Genomic DNA, 15,513 nt, shown 5'->3' with positions numbered 1-15,513 from the left:
CTTAGCTTAGGTAGGCATTGCGCAAGGTGTTTATGGAGTTTTTTGAGTCGGAGTCTTTGGTTAGGTACTTACATAGTATCGTGATGGAAGGAGAATAAACGTGGAAAGTGAAGAAAGGTGGAAGAGCTTTTATAAAGTCGTTAGGTTAGAGCTCTTCTAGGTTTTATTTCTATGATTCAATTTCAACGAACTTGACTTGGACTGTGTGTTGAAAGTGACTTGATGAACGTCTTAGGTTAGGTAGGTAAGTGATATCGAGTTTCGATTAGATAACTCTTTCAAGTGTGTTTGTTGTAAAGAGTCCTTTCACTGGTAGATGATATAAGCCAGGTATCAGGTACCAGGTACCTAAGGTATCTTTATTTATTCTTCATTTATTTTCTACGTTGCGTAAAGTTACCTAACCTAACCTACCTGCCTTAGATATTTCTAACGTTAAAGTACTTAAGTAGGTTGCGAGAATCAATCTCGCAATAGTGTTAACTTTCCTGTGAACTCTAATAACCATCAATCAGACTTCCAGAAGAAATTATTATAAGGGAGGAGGTACCTAAGGTAACCCCGTGCCCACTTGCTTGCTTGCCACCGCTTTGCCCGCCGCACCCGCGCGCTCTGATAAAACCCCCAGCCTCTCATATTTTAACGTACGTATAAATAATCGACGTATCCGCTTTCTCTTTAAATTCGTCACGCAACATCTCGATCGATCGATATAGATAGGTTCCATGTGAAAAAGTGAAAAAGAAAGAAAACTCCCGAACCCAAATATAGAACCGTAGGACCTGAAAAAAGGGGTCGGGAAGAGGAATAAAAATAAATGCTCTCGCTCCCGCTTCCCGCGATTGTAGTGTGTATGGGTATAATATATAGAAAGCTTTAGTTACCAGTTAGTCCATTCCTTGCTATCGCTAAATCCCAAAAGAAAAACAATGCCAAACCAAACCCCCCCCCCGCCCTGCCCGGTGAATCTCCAAAAAGAAAAATAAGGCGGCGTTAATATGGGGAAGATCTTCCGTTACGCCTTAAACGTAATCCCGCCCTACATCCACGCACCCCGTTCCGTTAGACGAGAATCCGCAACGGCCGGGCCGCATACTAGCTCCCTCCTCCACAACGCCCCAAACGACAGGACGAAGCCATATGTTCCGATCGTCGTCCCGCATAATCTGGCCCGGCGCAATAACATCGTGGTTGTGGCACTTGGCGCTGATCACAGCGCTGCAGGAGCCGCCGCTCAAAACCAGCGGATTCCCCTTGACCTCCCCGCTAGCAAGCGACGCCGCTGGGGCACGTCTTAATCCGAGGCCGAGAACGGCAAGTATGAGGATTACTAAGAGACCGAGCAACGCGATCAGTGCTTGTGTGCTGAACGAAATGGCTACGACCTTATTGGAAAGCGGCTGCGACGAATGAGGTGACGAGAGGATGATAACGCCGGGGAACATGGCCTGGCTGAGCGCAAATCCCATCGCGGCGAACCAACCGATGAGAGCCCACGAAACAGGGCGAGGTAGTGTCAGGTAGAAACTCGTAATTTGCCCGCCGAGTGGGTTGGAAGAGACGCGGAGAGGTTGAGGGCTGAGGGCGAAGAGCGAGAACTCGTGAGAAAGGAAGTACGTCGTGAGATGAGAGTTAGTTACGAAGTAGAGCATAGCGAGAAACAGCTGGGGTAAGGCGGCGAAGAGTGCCATCTGCGCTGTTTGAACAGGGGAGGGGAGAAGGTAGGTTAGGTGAGGCACCGCAACGCCAAAGGACGTGAATGGGTTTTCCACGACCTTCGGGACTAGGAACGCGACAGCAACCGCGGTTGGTGTCCCTATCATGAGCCAAGCGAATGCCATTAGCATCCAACGGGGGAGCGTCGGAGTTTGTGCCCAGAAGTGATTAGCTGGAACGAAAAATTGCGCTTCGCTAGAGCCCCAGCGGCCATTCTTGACATCGTATTTTGTCAATAGGGACATATTGGCTGTCGGCGGGTCAGGATTTCGAAGAAACGAACGGATCGCATCGCCGAGTGTTACGAGAGGATCGAAAGTAGATCTTGCTAGAATGATCGCCATGCTAATGACGGATACGAGGTTGAGTAGTACAGCAACTCCTAGGATGGAACCGCTAAGGTTGACACTGCAGGTCTGCGGCGTACTGGGGCGCGCGAGGCAGTGCTGAACAAGTGAGCCGTCTGGGGCTACGATATCGTTGTTATTGGAAACGAAAGTGGTTAGGGGGGTACCAGACTTGCTGGTATGAATGAGAGACGATGTAGTGGAAGTCGAGTCCGTGATAAGTAAAACAGCATCAAATGAAGGTTGGAAAATATCGCTAAATTCGTGTAGACAAGTCGTCGGGTCCAAGTCGGTCAGCCCAGATTGGCTGCTAGCATCTTGGAGTCTGGCGATATCGATACTAGATAGTCCACCCTCGTTGAACTTGGTATCGGTGTTAAAAGGAGCGTGGTCGAGAAACGATTGTGTTACGAACAGGACGTCGTAGTTGACTATATTTTGACTCGTAAATATTACGGCATTATAGCTATTAACTGTTAGCATAATATAATGGTTGCTTGGTCGACTACTACTACACGTACATTACTTGAGTTACGATCGCACTCAGGAGGGCAATGATTGCGATCGAAGCTCGGAACCCCGAGATGTGTGTGAAATTGCGTAGCGAGGGTATGCCGATATCAAGCCAATTCTTACTCTCATGCGCTGCCGTCAGCTCCCGCCTCGTCGGGCTCGAGAGAACTTGGAACACATAATTCGCACCGGAAAGAATGGCGACGCAAACGATGTTGATGGCAAGGTGAATTCCGACGTTGATGTGCTGGGCTGTCATGCAGTCGCCTGAAAATATGGACGATTCTCCAGAAATAAGTTTAGATTTGGTGATGACCAGTATTAAGCAAATAATTCCAGCGAGTAAGATTATAAATGAGATTAATGTGTTGAATATAACTCCGCCTCGCCATCCGGTGATGTGTCTCCTTATGGTGCTTTGTTGACTCCAATTACCGCTTGTATTAAGATCACGACCAGAATCCAAGTTAGAGGAATAATGTCCATATTCGATAGGATGCGACGCAAATGTCCCCCTGCGAGGCGTGATTTCAACACCGTGCTCACCCCATTTCCTTTGCTGTTTCTTCCGTGCCAGAGTCTCGGGCGTTTCTCCCCTCAAGAAGTTGACGACATAATCCGGAACGATACTCCTGTCGATACTTGCAGTATCGGATTGAGGGCGGAAGCTTCGGGGTTGTCCCCAGGTTCGAAGCGTAAAGCGGCTTGATCTCGCGGTTGAGGGTACTTCTGAAGCATTACGGCCGTGAAAAGGCCAGGCAAACGAAGGTCTTGAAGCACTCGACGGTCCTGACTTTGACGGTGTGTACGGTTGGTCTTCTTGAATCATATCGGACTGCAGATCGTCCAGGCGAATGTGATCACGCCGCAAACTGCCCGCCCAAATACTCGGTCTTCGGGACGACTCGACGACGGACGTGTACGTGTCAGATCGCATACGAGCCATGATTGCTAGATTACCTATATTACGATAATATCCATCCCGAGTTTATTTTTTTTTAAATAAAAATCAGTTTCTATACCCTAAAGGTATACGTCCGTACGAACGGAAAACCGAGTGAAGAGAAGCGAAACAAGAAACGAAAGAAACCACCGCACAGCAGGAAACCGGGATGAAGAGAGATCAACTAAGATCGAGAATACACTAGACGTGTGCAGGGTCTCTCAGCTCTTTTGTATGAAGGTGGACCTAACACCAGAGCCTAACCAGGCACCCCCCTCCCTACTTCCATGATCGCCCCGGCCGGGTCTTTTCACTATTGGAGCAAGGATCACGGAGTAAGGTGGATGGTTAAGCAAGTGATTGCACGCGAGCCGCTCCGGGATAAGTGTTGCTCATGGGTCTCATGGGTGGATGCATCAAGGCCGACCAGGGTACGCATAGTTCCTCAATTTCTTGATGCTGAGCCAATCAGAGAGTGATATGTCGAGCGACTGGACCCGGTTTGGACTTGCGCATTGATGGTACGCTGAATGAAACCGACAAATGCTTCGTTAATTTGACATTACAAGGATAAGTCGTCGTCTAGATTCGAAGAGTATATAAATATAAAGACAAGAGCTGTCATTTGCACACCCGGTATTTAATCGTAGTATCACTAGATCTAACGAAGATCTTTTAGTTTGGAACGGCTTCTATTTCGAAGGTATCGTAGACCGAAAAGACTTGATCTCTCCAAGGCGGAACATGACGAATACCGATATGCTACGGGAGCAGTTGAGAATAAGTAGAGGTAGTTAACGGGTAGACACGTTGTCTTTCAGAAACGATATGCTGTTCAACATCGAGTTCTGCCCCCACGGTGTATGCACTTTGCACTTTGAATTCCTCTCGAAAGACTTGTAAACTGCTCATATCTGTTGCATGAGAAAGACCCTCCCGATGCTGACTGAGGGTATTTCAGCTGTGCCTCACTCGCCCATGTTTGTTTGTACTAAGTCGTACGTGCTCACCAACGTACCAGAGTAACAGAGCTGTCGAATATACGAGGGCAGGGCCCAAGGTGGTATATGTGAAGAATTAAGAATTGAGAAGTGTGGATAAGGTTGTGAATCTAAGCAGAAGCTCACCGGGCAGCCGGGTTACTACCTTAGGTACCTATGTATCTACACTAGGTATTCCCTCCCGCGCATCACTCGCTACCCAAATGTAATGCAAGGACGAGTTAGCTTGTTGCCGGCGTGGGATTTACACTATACGACCTTGTGCGACTTTGTGTGACTATGCATAAGGAATAGATGTTATGAAGAGCAGGGGTAAGGATGGCAGGGCTATGCTAGCCGTTTCAGCCGTCCCAATCGTCCCTATGAAAGCTGTGATAAAGGTCCGAGAACCCACTATCATCGTCTGATAATGCCGTGCTTCTTCTAGTGTAGTCAGTGTGTAGTGTACTTCGTAACAAGGTGAGCCCTTGTCCTTGTCGAAGAATGGAAAGGGGAAGAACCCTCATCTCCTCCAACCCATTCTACTATAGTATATTTTGCACAGACCAGTATAACTGCATTTACGCGTAATAGCGTAAGAGCGGTTGTTAGTTTACGCGTTAGAATTGAGTAGGCTTGCTGCGTGTACGTCATAGTCAAGAATTAATTCAAACGAGGTCGAATGTGTCGTGCTGTGATTCGCGATCGTGCAATGCAGATTGAATCCTACCTGTATTGGTAGGTGCTGATTTTTCAAATGTTTTATGTCACATCTTGGCTTGTTTTAAATGTATTCAATCCAACGACGAAAAAAAGTCACTTAAGGTTTTGACGGTGCATCGTAGCGTGCTATGATAATCCGTAGTGTTTACACAGTGTCTACACTAGTATTTACTGTACAAACAACTTCAATTCGTTCTTAAAGGTACCTCTTAACCTCCGACCTATAAGGTACTTCTCTTAAGACTTCACAACTATACTACTCGATTATAAAAGGCAGTCAACTTATTTATTTCCCAATTTCTTCCCTAAATTCTCCCTGTTGTAGTAAAATATTCGACGTATTTACCGAGATGCCCTCATTGAAAATGTGGTTAATTACTATAAGTTGTTATGTGCACGGAATAGGGGAGCCATGTATCAATTAGAAAGAGATTACGTACCTACCTCCTATCATTCTGTCATATTAACAGCATTGAAAGTAGCTGCCAACCAGGAAAATCAATCCTTTTTTTAAGTTGTAGATCGCATGAAAGCAGGTGCGCTCAGAACAGAGTGCTGCCTCCATGCCTCGATATCGCAGTTACATATGACCAACCTTCTGTGCGGGAAAGAAGTATCGGTAGCGATTTAACTAATAGTGCCTTCTCTCCCACAACAACATAAGCCACGAGGCATGGACCACGATGGATTAGAGGTATATTTGTCTGCACTAGTCTTCCATTATTATCACTTTTTTTCTCTCCACATTCAAATCGAATGTCTGTTACCTACTTCAATCTCGACTCCCCCCCCTTCATCAGCTACTAATTAGTTGGCACCTGTCTTCATGCTCTAATAAGACTTCGAGGGGTTCTATTACCAACTTGAAAAAGTAGACACATTATTTTCGGTACAGATGCCGCCTCAAATTGCAGCTACGGCTAGTCCTCCCTTGGGCGAGGAGACTAGCGGTTTCGTCAAGACCGAAGACACCGAAGACGGCGAGCCCCGTCATAAACGCAAGGTATGTAGACCTATTAGTAGGAGAAGAAAGTCGTATGTTAACCTTTCTATGATAGAGAGATGAAGACGAAACAAATCCAACCCCATTGAAACTTCAATTTTATGAAGTTGACGAAAACAACATTATCAGGGCTCTCTACCCCTGCCCGGCCAGTGAATCGAAAAGGGTTCCGCTTCCAGCCCGCAAAGGCATTTTGGTGCCCAGAACCGGTCGTAATCCAATTCAGTGGCGACCACATGGTGAAGTCGCCGTAGAAGTTACGGAATTCAAGGAGGCAATAGCCCTTCATGATTTGGTGGATGGGAGCAACGTTGACCTCATGGTCGTTTCCCGAGATTATGCCATCATTCAGGGCCAAAGTGACCAGGTAATGGAAATGTTGAAGAGCGTATCTGATTTATGGAATTCAGATGGCAAAATCAATCTGCTCTTTTCCAAACTTTATGTATCAGGAAAAAGCGGACTTTCAGTTCGGCGAAAGATGAGGAAGGGGGGCCTAGTCGACATTCACCGCAAATATATACCGATGGATTGGAAGGAAGCAGCCCAATTGATGAATAAGGCCTTCACTTCGGTAAACGATCTTCCTCTCATCATCATTGACGTTAGACGAAAAGAAAACCCGCCGCAAGAAGGTAGTAAGCCTTTGTAATACGGACGTCGATTAGTGCCGATCCCGGATGGCTACGAGTATGTGATGGTACAAGTTGCTACATACGTTACTTGCTGACTGAGTAACTTCGAGATTGTATGTAATTAGATGATACCCTAGGTACTATCCGTCTGATTAGATGGGTATATGACACATTTGTTACACTTGACCATATTTCTAGCCCACCTTAGGTAGCCTGTAGACCGCGTACGATTCTTCTAATCCGTAGAGTTGCCGTCAAGTTCGAAGACGCCACCTCAAGGGTTCCCACGCCAATGCTTTCTAGAAGCTTAGTTGAGTCAGATTATGTTACCGAGGTAATAAGTTCGCTCAGTCTCGACCATGCTATTGAAGAACTTCACATCTTCAGTACCTATCATTGGTATTTCCTACCTATTCTTAGAAATCGGATATTAAGAGAGTTGGCCCAGTCCATTCCAAGACTGATTATTCGCCGCTGCGGCGAAGGACTATCTACGATAACTAGTCTCCGGATCGGTAGACACTTGTTGACTCCACGGACGAGCATAAGCGGTTACATCCGCGATATCAAGCGACCGTTTCGAAGCTCAGGTACATCCGGTTTAATAGAATTAAGTAGGCAAATCAAAGACGGACTAGTCTCCATAACTCTAGAACTCTTACAATCCAAAGCTACACATACCTTAGGTAGGCTAGGTACCTGACATTAAAAAGTCCGCGGGCGAGGTAGCATATGTACCTAAGCTATGCTGTTGAGCGCAGCGTCACCCCGGGATAAGCCTCCACCAGAAATCGTCGTTTTTAGTGAGACTAACATGTTGCTCTTGGTGGAGATCTTCAATTGCCAAGTGCGCTTGAGAATTCTAAGAGCTACCTAGAACCTGGGATGAATTTTTAGTTCATCTTTGCTAGTCCGTAGTAGACAAGTCTGTCAATCCAGGGGTTACCTACCTACCTACCTGTTATTGCCTTATACTTTATACGTGACTTCTAGAGCGTTCCGTATGCTAATATCAGAGTTGGTGGAATGTAAAGGCCGAAGCCAAGAGAGTTTATTGCCTATGGTACTTCGCCTATGAAGACCTGACGTCTTAAGGACTTACTTATGGTAGTGATAAATCTCGACAGCCACAAGAAAAGAAAAGAAAAGAGGACCAACGGGATAAGTAGGGGAGATAGTGAGCCGTTTCTTACAGAACTTCAACCACGATTAACCAAGCACCTAAGATCATATCGCATGGTATCAAACCGCGACAAGGCTACCGATCAGAGAATCACCTCAAGTTACGGATTGAGAATGATACCTAAAGTCATACCTATATATACAATACCAAACCTACCTAAAGGCCACAGCGTAGCACTGGGAAACGAAAATCGACGGCCAAGGCTAGAAAATCATGCCAAAAGCAACCTTCGAATCTCATTATCCCATCGAGGTTTGAGGAATACACTAGGTTAAACCATTCACCACACCTACCTAGGTACCTGTATATGGAACCAACCGCCTTACTAACACCCCTGGGGGTTGTACATAGGTTATCTTGCGTTCCCTATTTGTGGCGTCCGAGGGACCTCCATGCCCGAATTCAAGACCCCTGCCTGCTCGGCTAGGCAGTATGTAGTGTAGTGTATACTTACCAGCTAGGTTACAGCTCTAGATACGATGAGGATCGGATGCCGGTAGCGCTTGAAATGTAGCATGCGCTTGGCCAAAACTTTTATCGCGACGATAGCACATGGTAGGGCTTAATGCTGAATAATATCAAATAGGAGGCTTTCCTGGGAATATGGTCTATTAGTAAATAGAAGCGTGGGTACCAGGCTGCTTTAATTCATAGTCGCTTCGCTCTCATGACCGCAAATTCACTCCTTTTCGCCTTCGTGGCGGCGTCTTCTGTCGTGGGTAAGCTACGCTAGACCCTTCCTTTCCTGTCTTTAGATAGTATCTTTTCACAGGATGGGGGATTAATCCTACGGTTTCTAGCGGAATGCAACGACCCTACGACCACGAGCAGCTCGCTAGCCGATGTCACTGTTTATCAAGCTGCCACCACTTCTCGGGCTCCGTCAAGATCGTCGACAACGACCCAGTTGCCAATGCTGTGAACTTGCGAGAGATCCACATTTTGGATCTCGAGACTGTTGGCGGGGATTTGATCCTTGAGAATCCCCCCTCGCTGGTTTCGTTAAAAGGCGACAATCTGAAAAGGATTGATGGTACCTTTCGGATGCACAACGTCATCCAACTGGCGGCACTTCGGTTTCCGCAGCTCGAGAGCATAGGTCCGATAGATTGGTTTACTCTTCGGTCCCTGGGAGTATTTTCCTTTTCGCATAGCGGCGTGTCCATAGCCGAGAATGGGAATATCTCTATTAGCAACACCTTTTTGCGACTTGTGGAGAATATCAATTCTCCTTCCGTCGCAGATCTCGTGGTAACATATAATTACCGTCTCATCATTCTTAGCCTGGCGGTAAATAACGTGACCGGGAGCATTGCTATTGAGAATGACGAGCATCTTACCGTCAATCTCCCGAATTTTGAGCATGTCGGGAACTTATCTGTTAGTAATGTGTTTAAACTCGGGGTTCCATCCCTGAGGACTGTCGCCGGACCAGCACTGTTCAACAGCAATCGTTTCAACTATCTAAATACTTCCGCTCTGACAACGGTGTCCAGAGAGATGACATACGCCGACAATGATGAAATAGTTGACATTTCTTTCCCAGCTTTAGCATCTGTTGGAGGCTAGCTCACCGTCAAGAATAACACTAACTTGATCAAGTTTCCCACGTTGAAGAGCGTTGATGGAGACGTTGAAATCGAAGGCTCTGTCACCGAATAAGTCACTCGGTCTAGCTTCGTCGCCGATTACCTATCAAACTGAGGGTAGGATGTATGCAGGTTCGATCTTCCTAGCCTTGATAGCGTCAAAGGCTCCTTCAAAATCTCCAGTCCTCATGATATACTTGTCTGAGCAAGAATCAAATCAAATCCCCAGATAACTGCGCCTAGGCCGAGAATACCGGCAATTCCGGTGACCGTACGAGCGTTGGACTAGCGAGTGACTAGCTAGCTTTTCTAGCGTTCCTCAAACTGCTGCTTCTATAAGCCGGACCGTCCGGAGCAGCGTAAGCCAATTGGAAATTTCCGGGGTCTCGGCGGCCCATTTAAAAGGAGACGGTTCTCCAGCCCTTCGGAGGAACGGTGCTTAAGACGCAAGACAGTGCGGCCTAGCAGGACCCACAGAGTTTGGCGATCTCCTTTTTATTGGGCAAATAAGAGGCTAGCCCAGGGGCAATTGTATACCAAGTTAGTCTTGATGTCATGTAATTGAATGTACAGTAACTTGGCACGATTTGGGAGATGATGGCGTCCGTTTCATCTTCTCGCCTGGACCACTTGGTGGATAACTGCTTCCTTCTACTTCCAACTTTCGGCTTGCTCATAGCTACATCTCAGCTTTCGAAGATGATGGTAGGTACCTAAGGCAATCTTCCACCTCTCCCTACGAGAGATCCATATTTAGGAAGTAAGGAGCCTTCGGCCATGCTGGAGAACCACATCCACGTGGGTATGCACTTAGTTTCTCTCCCTAAACACGGGCCTGCTGCTCTTGGAGGCGTTCTGGTTATACGATGCAGGGTCCCTTCGTAATGTGTGGATTTGAACGGCGTCCGGAACCTATTATAATGTCTCCCCATAGAAACGCCCAATGTTCGATCAACCTCTTCGGCAGCGAGGTATTTTCCTTACTGGTCGCGGTAGAGTCGGTGACCATATCACGAAAATTTGTGATATCCAATCCTCTGGGGAGGCTTGCTGCCATTCGCTAGCCATGTTCTCCACTGACAGATCATCGTATCCACGTCTCCCCAGAAACAACAAACCACGTCCAATCCGTAGGGACGGAGACCAATTAGATTCTCAAATTCAACGAGTTCCACTTAGCTTGAGTCGTCACTGTAGGGCTTCAGAAAGCCTCATCATATTCGTGGGGGTTTGTCTCTAGCGAGGCTGTGGCGGTTCCTTTGTCATGGCAAGAACGGTTACGCTTACGACTGAGATTTGGGTAACCCCTCTCGATCTGAGGGACGTGCTGGATTTGGACCCGCCGGTCTGCCACCGGCCGCATTGTTTAACGGGAAAGGTGGAGCCTTCATGACATACGCAGGTCCACGTCGACGCTATCCGCCGGCTGGGTGCAGTCAACAACAAATTTACTACGGCGCAATTCGACTTGTCGCCCCCCCCTTCTTATCGTCGTACGACGCAGATGCAGGCCATGCCATCATTAAGGGTGTGCGTGCTTTAGGTTGGTAAGTAAAACGTTTGTCGTTTTATGTCCAAGCTTTTCAGGAACCGTCATGTTACTGGCAGTTAGTCTGTCGGCACTGATTCAAACGACCCAAAGGCCTGCGGGTGAGATACGCATCGTATCCATCCGCCACGGTTTACGAAGGACCCGATCTTCGGCGGCGGTCTTTAACATTTTATTCTTGGATTTTTAGTTGTCTGCTTTTGTGGAAAAATCGGCACTATGAATGCTTCAACCAACGTGAAGTGACGGTTGGGAGTATTTTTGCCATTTAATAATGATTGGGCCAATTCCCCCTTCGTCTCGAGCTGCCTCGAGTTTTTGTTTAGTTCATCTTATTCTTATTAATTAATCCTTATATGCTTGGGGTACAATGATACCATATTTCGCAATAGTAAAATTGACTTATTGTAAAAAAGGGAAGTATGAAATGTGAGGTACCTAAGGTGGGATATAGAATTAGCGCTAGGTTTCATATTAAGTTATCGACTTACGAAGCACCTTATAAACTCTATTTTCTGCTGGATACTTAGGTACATAACCGAATAAGAGAAATAGTAGTATAAATTTTGATACGAAACTGCACCTGTTTATCGCGTCATCGACGTTGATCACGGGTCAGTTTACTGACTCCTTTGCTGTCATTTGATGTTGTACTTTTGATAAGTGTAAGTCGGGTCACAGACTAGGTACTGCGCCTTAACGCTTTCTACTTCTTAATTCTATAATAAGGTACGGGGCTTATATTATCTGGGAAAGAAAGTCTTTGAAGGTTTTGCTTACGTTTGATACGAGTAAAGCTTATACTATGTATGTGAAAAGTGAAAAGAGTTGTATGCCGGTTTAGAGCTTAGATCACTCACTCCTTGCTTAGAGTGGCAGAGTGGCAGAGTGGGTACGGCACTTGTAGACCTGATAAGCATCATGGCACGCCCACGATAACACAAGTCTGGGAAGACCCGTAATCTACCGGTATTCAGGTACACTATTGTACCTTACGGACGGGTCTTATGGACGGGTCAAGTCCAGTGCTCATGCGGAAAGTTTATTTAAAACAACAAAAACATTTAACAGTAGGTAGCACCGAGTCACCGGCTCAACCATTTTCAAAGAGTTAGAATGAGGTAATTGATTTGCCTTCAGAGATAAACCCATTATGATCTTCCCCTCAATCCTTTATTTTCAAGAAAGTCGCTATCAAATGGCTTGGGTACCTATACCTAACCTATATGATATTATCAAATCGGCTTAGCGTCTAATCTTTTCTGGCTAACCGCTAGTTAGCGTATGTTGTGTGTTGTTCACCTCCCAGATTGGCCGGATTAGATAATTCAATTGGCGGTACATGCGGTTGGGGTGGCTGATCGCCTGATTATAAGGGGGGTCAGACCAAGTGGGCTCTTTTTTCTTCTTTTTTTTTTTTTTTTTTTTTTTTTTTTTTTTTAGTATCTTTTTTGGGTACCAAGTACAAGTACTGCACAAGGTACCTTCGTACACATCCCCTTTGCGATTTCGCATTCGAAGTCGAAGGGTAAAGTTGGCACCCCCAATTACAACAACCACCCCCAAATAACCACCAAAAAACGTTTAAACGTCCCACGCGACCTAAGATCATCGACTGGTCCCTTAAAAATTCCAGTTCTTACGGCCGCCAATCGGACAGGTCACACACCTACATATTCCGCCTTGACTTCTTGCTCTCCTATGATTTTCTATCAAAATCCCTTATCTAGTCGACACCGCCCACCCATTTTCAAAAGATTGAAGCATCGGAACCTTTTCTACGTGTAGCCTCTCCTCACCCATGTTTCTGCCCCCTCACCTGTTTGTGGTCGGATTGTTCTGACCACCGCTCAACACTCTTTATAAAAGGAAACAACTCCATTCTAGTACACAAGAGCTTGTCCCAAGCGTCGTGTGTTAGGTATTTAAGCTGGGATCTTCCTTAGCAGAACACCTTTTGTCATACATTGTGAATATCCACTATCGACCTCAGCAACCGAACCCTCTCTCCTTTCCAAAATGGCCTTTCATCAGCCTACACGTCAGGCCGCTCAACGAGTTTTTCGTCCTTTACCTGAAGACGAAGAGTCGCCACAGCTTGCTTCCACCTCACAAACCGTGCAAGATTCCCAGACCTGGGTTCTTTTCTCACCCCCTACCGATGCCGGCACCTCGACGTCCTACTTAACTTCAACCCATAAGACTACGAGTACACCGGGTCGTTCGCGACTGAGTGAAATTGGAAGCCTTGGCACAGTTGCGCCATCTGGTCCTAGTGCCGAGCGTCGACAATCTTCGAGCTTCGTTGATGCGGCCGAAGAAGACGACGATACCGAGCTGGACAGTTTAGATAGTCATCTCGCTGAATTTCGCTCGGGTCCTAGCTTCTACGATCCGCCTCATGCTCATCCCTTTGCAACACCTGTCGTCCCTGGCCATAATGGCCTGGGTATGTTCCGACTAGAGCAGGATGGCATTAACGCTGACCTTCAAGAGCGACTTTACGCATTCGAACAGTATAATCCCCACCGAGTGACGAGACCCCAAAGTTTAGACTTGAATCAGATCGAACGAGTAGATGAGACGACGCGGGAAATGGACAAAATGAAGTGGATAGAAGCGTGGCGCCTAGAACAAAGTCGTTGCCTCTTAGAAGAGATCCAAAAAGAAACGCGCAGGAGACGACGGTCTGTTGCCAGTGTGTCGGTACCCAACCCCGTAGAAGAAAGGGACGATGATGTGGTGACGATGAGCGGTCTAGACGATTCACCACGTGGCGCAGTAGACCAGGGCCAAGAATGGCACGACCACGACGAAAGCGAAGAAGGAACACATGGAGAAAGTATCCTGGGACGCATTACTCGAAAAGTCGTTCGCGACATTCTGGGAATTGACGACAAGATGCTGTCCATATTATTTGGTGAAGAATTGCCGGATGAAGAAGACCTTTGCTCAACACCAAAGCTAACGTCCACATCCGCGTCTCAACAAACAGACGCCAGAGCGGAGGATGCAGCAGATTCCGGATGGAAGCTCAAAATGCTGGAGCGAGTCGCTAAAGAGCTCGGTCTACTCATTCACCGGCTCTCTGACCATCCTGGAGCCTTCTCGACTTTTAGTCGAGTACAACAAATGTCTATTCCGTATGCGGGTCTACCTTCCATACCGGAGAGTGCAAACGACGCTACAACCAGTGCGAGGACGGAGGAACCTCCCGCGGCCGTACCCGAATTCCAGCCGACATTAGCTACAAAAGCTCAGCAACCTATCGACGTACCTCAAGTCACACAACCGACAAAGTCGGGTCAAGCTAATACACTGTCGCAATCGCAATTAGAAAGTGCCGCACTAGCATTTACGCAAGAAGAATGGGAACAGGAATTAGATGTAAGACTCGTGTTTCGTTATCTCAGATCGCGCTTCACATCACGATCCAGCAACAGTGGTGCGATCTCTAGCAATTCCGGCGCGGCATCGTCAAGCATGCAAGACGTAGCGGCCAAGGTTGCTCGAGTGCGTCAACACCACCCGTTAATGTCAAGGCCACGCACTGCAGAAAGGCGCAAGTCCAAGACGGCTGTGCCTTCGAGTCCCCTGTTCAAGCATGCCTCAAGCTGCGCCAGCCAAAGCACACGGAAATCAGTAAGGAAGAGTAGCGCCTCATCATCCCGGCATTATTGGGATATCGGCGGTTCTGTCGGCACAGGCTCGATGATTGCGACGACTGGGCCTATGGGAAGTTGGGGCGAGGTCTGAATGTGACCAAAGAGAAAAAAAAAAAAAAAAAACCGAAACCAGTGCGAACGAGCTACGCCGTGACGGGTTATGTATTACTATTATTGGGTTTTCAGGGCTTAGGTACCTGGTTCGGTTGCATGTTTGAATGTTTGGCATTAGGGATTTATGAGGCGATTTAAAGCCGGACCAACCCACATTGCATCTCGCATTGCATATTTCATATATATAAGATACCACTACCACTATTACTACCATATTTATACCAGTTATGACTTATCTCAAAGGAAATAGAAAAAGACATGATCAAGACTTTGCAGGCAAGTTAGCATTATATCTTCTGTTAGCTAATAAGGGATTTAAATTGATACTTTATATTTGGTAACGTTGGTAGCTGTATTCCGTATTTTTCGACCTACCTATTTATCTACCTGCTATAGTGACTTGGAATATACATGTATGCGCTTAGACGTTGAATTGTCGGTTCTCTGTTAGGACGGGGGGTAGCTTGCTCGCGGGGCGGACGTCGAGTAAGGCGTCCGGCTTGGAGTTCAAGCTCGCATGAAAACTGCTACACAATTTGACCGGGTTTATTTT

At 46.7% G+C, this 15,513-nt stretch overlaps 4 protein-coding genes across 4 annotated transcripts; 3 read left to right on the top strand and 1 right to left on the bottom strand.

The window, feature by feature from the left end:
• Nucleotides 1-829: 829 nt before the first annotated feature.
• F4812DRAFT_377960 (uncharacterized protein) lies at nucleotides 830-3,664 on the bottom strand. The gene is made up of 2 exons (XM_047932008.1): nucleotides 2,585-3,664; nucleotides 830-2,529 (listed from the first exon to the last, which is right to left on the bottom strand). Exons 1-2 carry the CDS (start codon nucleotides 3,520-3,522, stop codon nucleotides 1,023-1,025), a joined length of 2,445 nt encoding a protein of 814 aa, XP_047790148.1. The 5' UTR covers nucleotides 3,523-3,664; the 3' UTR covers nucleotides 830-1,022.
• A 2,218-nt stretch (nucleotides 3,665-5,882) lies between these two features.
• On the top strand, nucleotides 5,883-6,911 carry F4812DRAFT_377936 (uncharacterized protein). The gene is made up of 2 exons (XM_047932007.1): nucleotides 5,883-6,225; nucleotides 6,281-6,911. Exons 1-2 carry the CDS (start codon nucleotides 6,118-6,120, stop codon nucleotides 6,875-6,877), a joined length of 705 nt encoding a protein of 234 aa, XP_047790147.1. The 5' UTR covers nucleotides 5,883-6,117; the 3' UTR covers nucleotides 6,878-6,911.
• Nucleotides 6,912-8,710: 1,799 nt separating this feature from the next.
• Nucleotides 8,711-9,612, top strand: F4812DRAFT_459119 (uncharacterized protein; the record flags this gene model as incomplete). The annotated part of the gene is made up of 2 exons (XM_047937483.1): nucleotides 8,711-8,762; nucleotides 8,816-9,612. 2 exons carry the CDS (start codon nucleotides 8,711-8,713, stop codon nucleotides 9,610-9,612), a joined length of 849 nt encoding a protein of 282 aa, XP_047790146.1.
• A 3,013-nt stretch (nucleotides 9,613-12,625) lies between these two features.
• On the top strand, nucleotides 12,626-14,969 carry F4812DRAFT_427720 (uncharacterized protein). The gene has a single exon (XM_047934129.1). It carries the CDS (start codon nucleotides 13,201-13,203, stop codon nucleotides 14,935-14,937), a length of 1,737 nt encoding a protein of 578 aa, XP_047790145.1. The 5' UTR covers nucleotides 12,626-13,200; the 3' UTR covers nucleotides 14,938-14,969.
• The last annotated feature ends 544 nt before the right edge of the window (nucleotides 14,970-15,513 follow it).

This window comes from Daldinia caldariorum, assembly GCF_022478825.1.
Source record: "Daldinia caldariorum strain CBS 122874 unplaced genomic scaffold F4812scaffold_8, whole genome shotgun sequence".
Lineage (NCBI taxonomy): Eukaryota > Fungi > Ascomycota > Sordariomycetes > Xylariales > Hypoxylaceae > Daldinia > Daldinia caldariorum.
Note: the sequence above shows the minus strand (reverse complement) of the source record. Positions and strands in the feature narration are given on the sequence as shown.

Excerpts from the sequence above, each read along its gene's own strand:
- F4812DRAFT_427720 (XM_047934129.1), top strand. The coding sequence starts at position 13,201 with ATGGCCTTTCATCAGCCTACACGTCAGGCCGCTCAACGAGTTTTTCGT.
- F4812DRAFT_377936 (XM_047932007.1), top strand. The coding sequence starts at position 6,118 with ATGCCGCCTCAAATTGCAGCTACGGCTAGTCCTCCCTTGGGCGAGGAG. Across the intron at positions 6,226-6,280 it reads AGCCCCGTCATAAACGCAAG|AGAGATGAAGACGAAACAAA; the intron begins GTATGTAGACCT and ends TTTCTATGATAG.
- F4812DRAFT_377960 (XM_047932008.1), bottom strand. The coding sequence starts at position 3,522 with ATGGCTCGTATGCGATCTGACACGTACACGTCCGTCGTCGAGTCGTCC. Across the intron at positions 2,530-2,584 it reads GCGATCGTAACTCAAGTAAT|CTATAATGCCGTAATATTTA; the intron begins GTACGTGTAGTA and ends AACAGTTAATAG.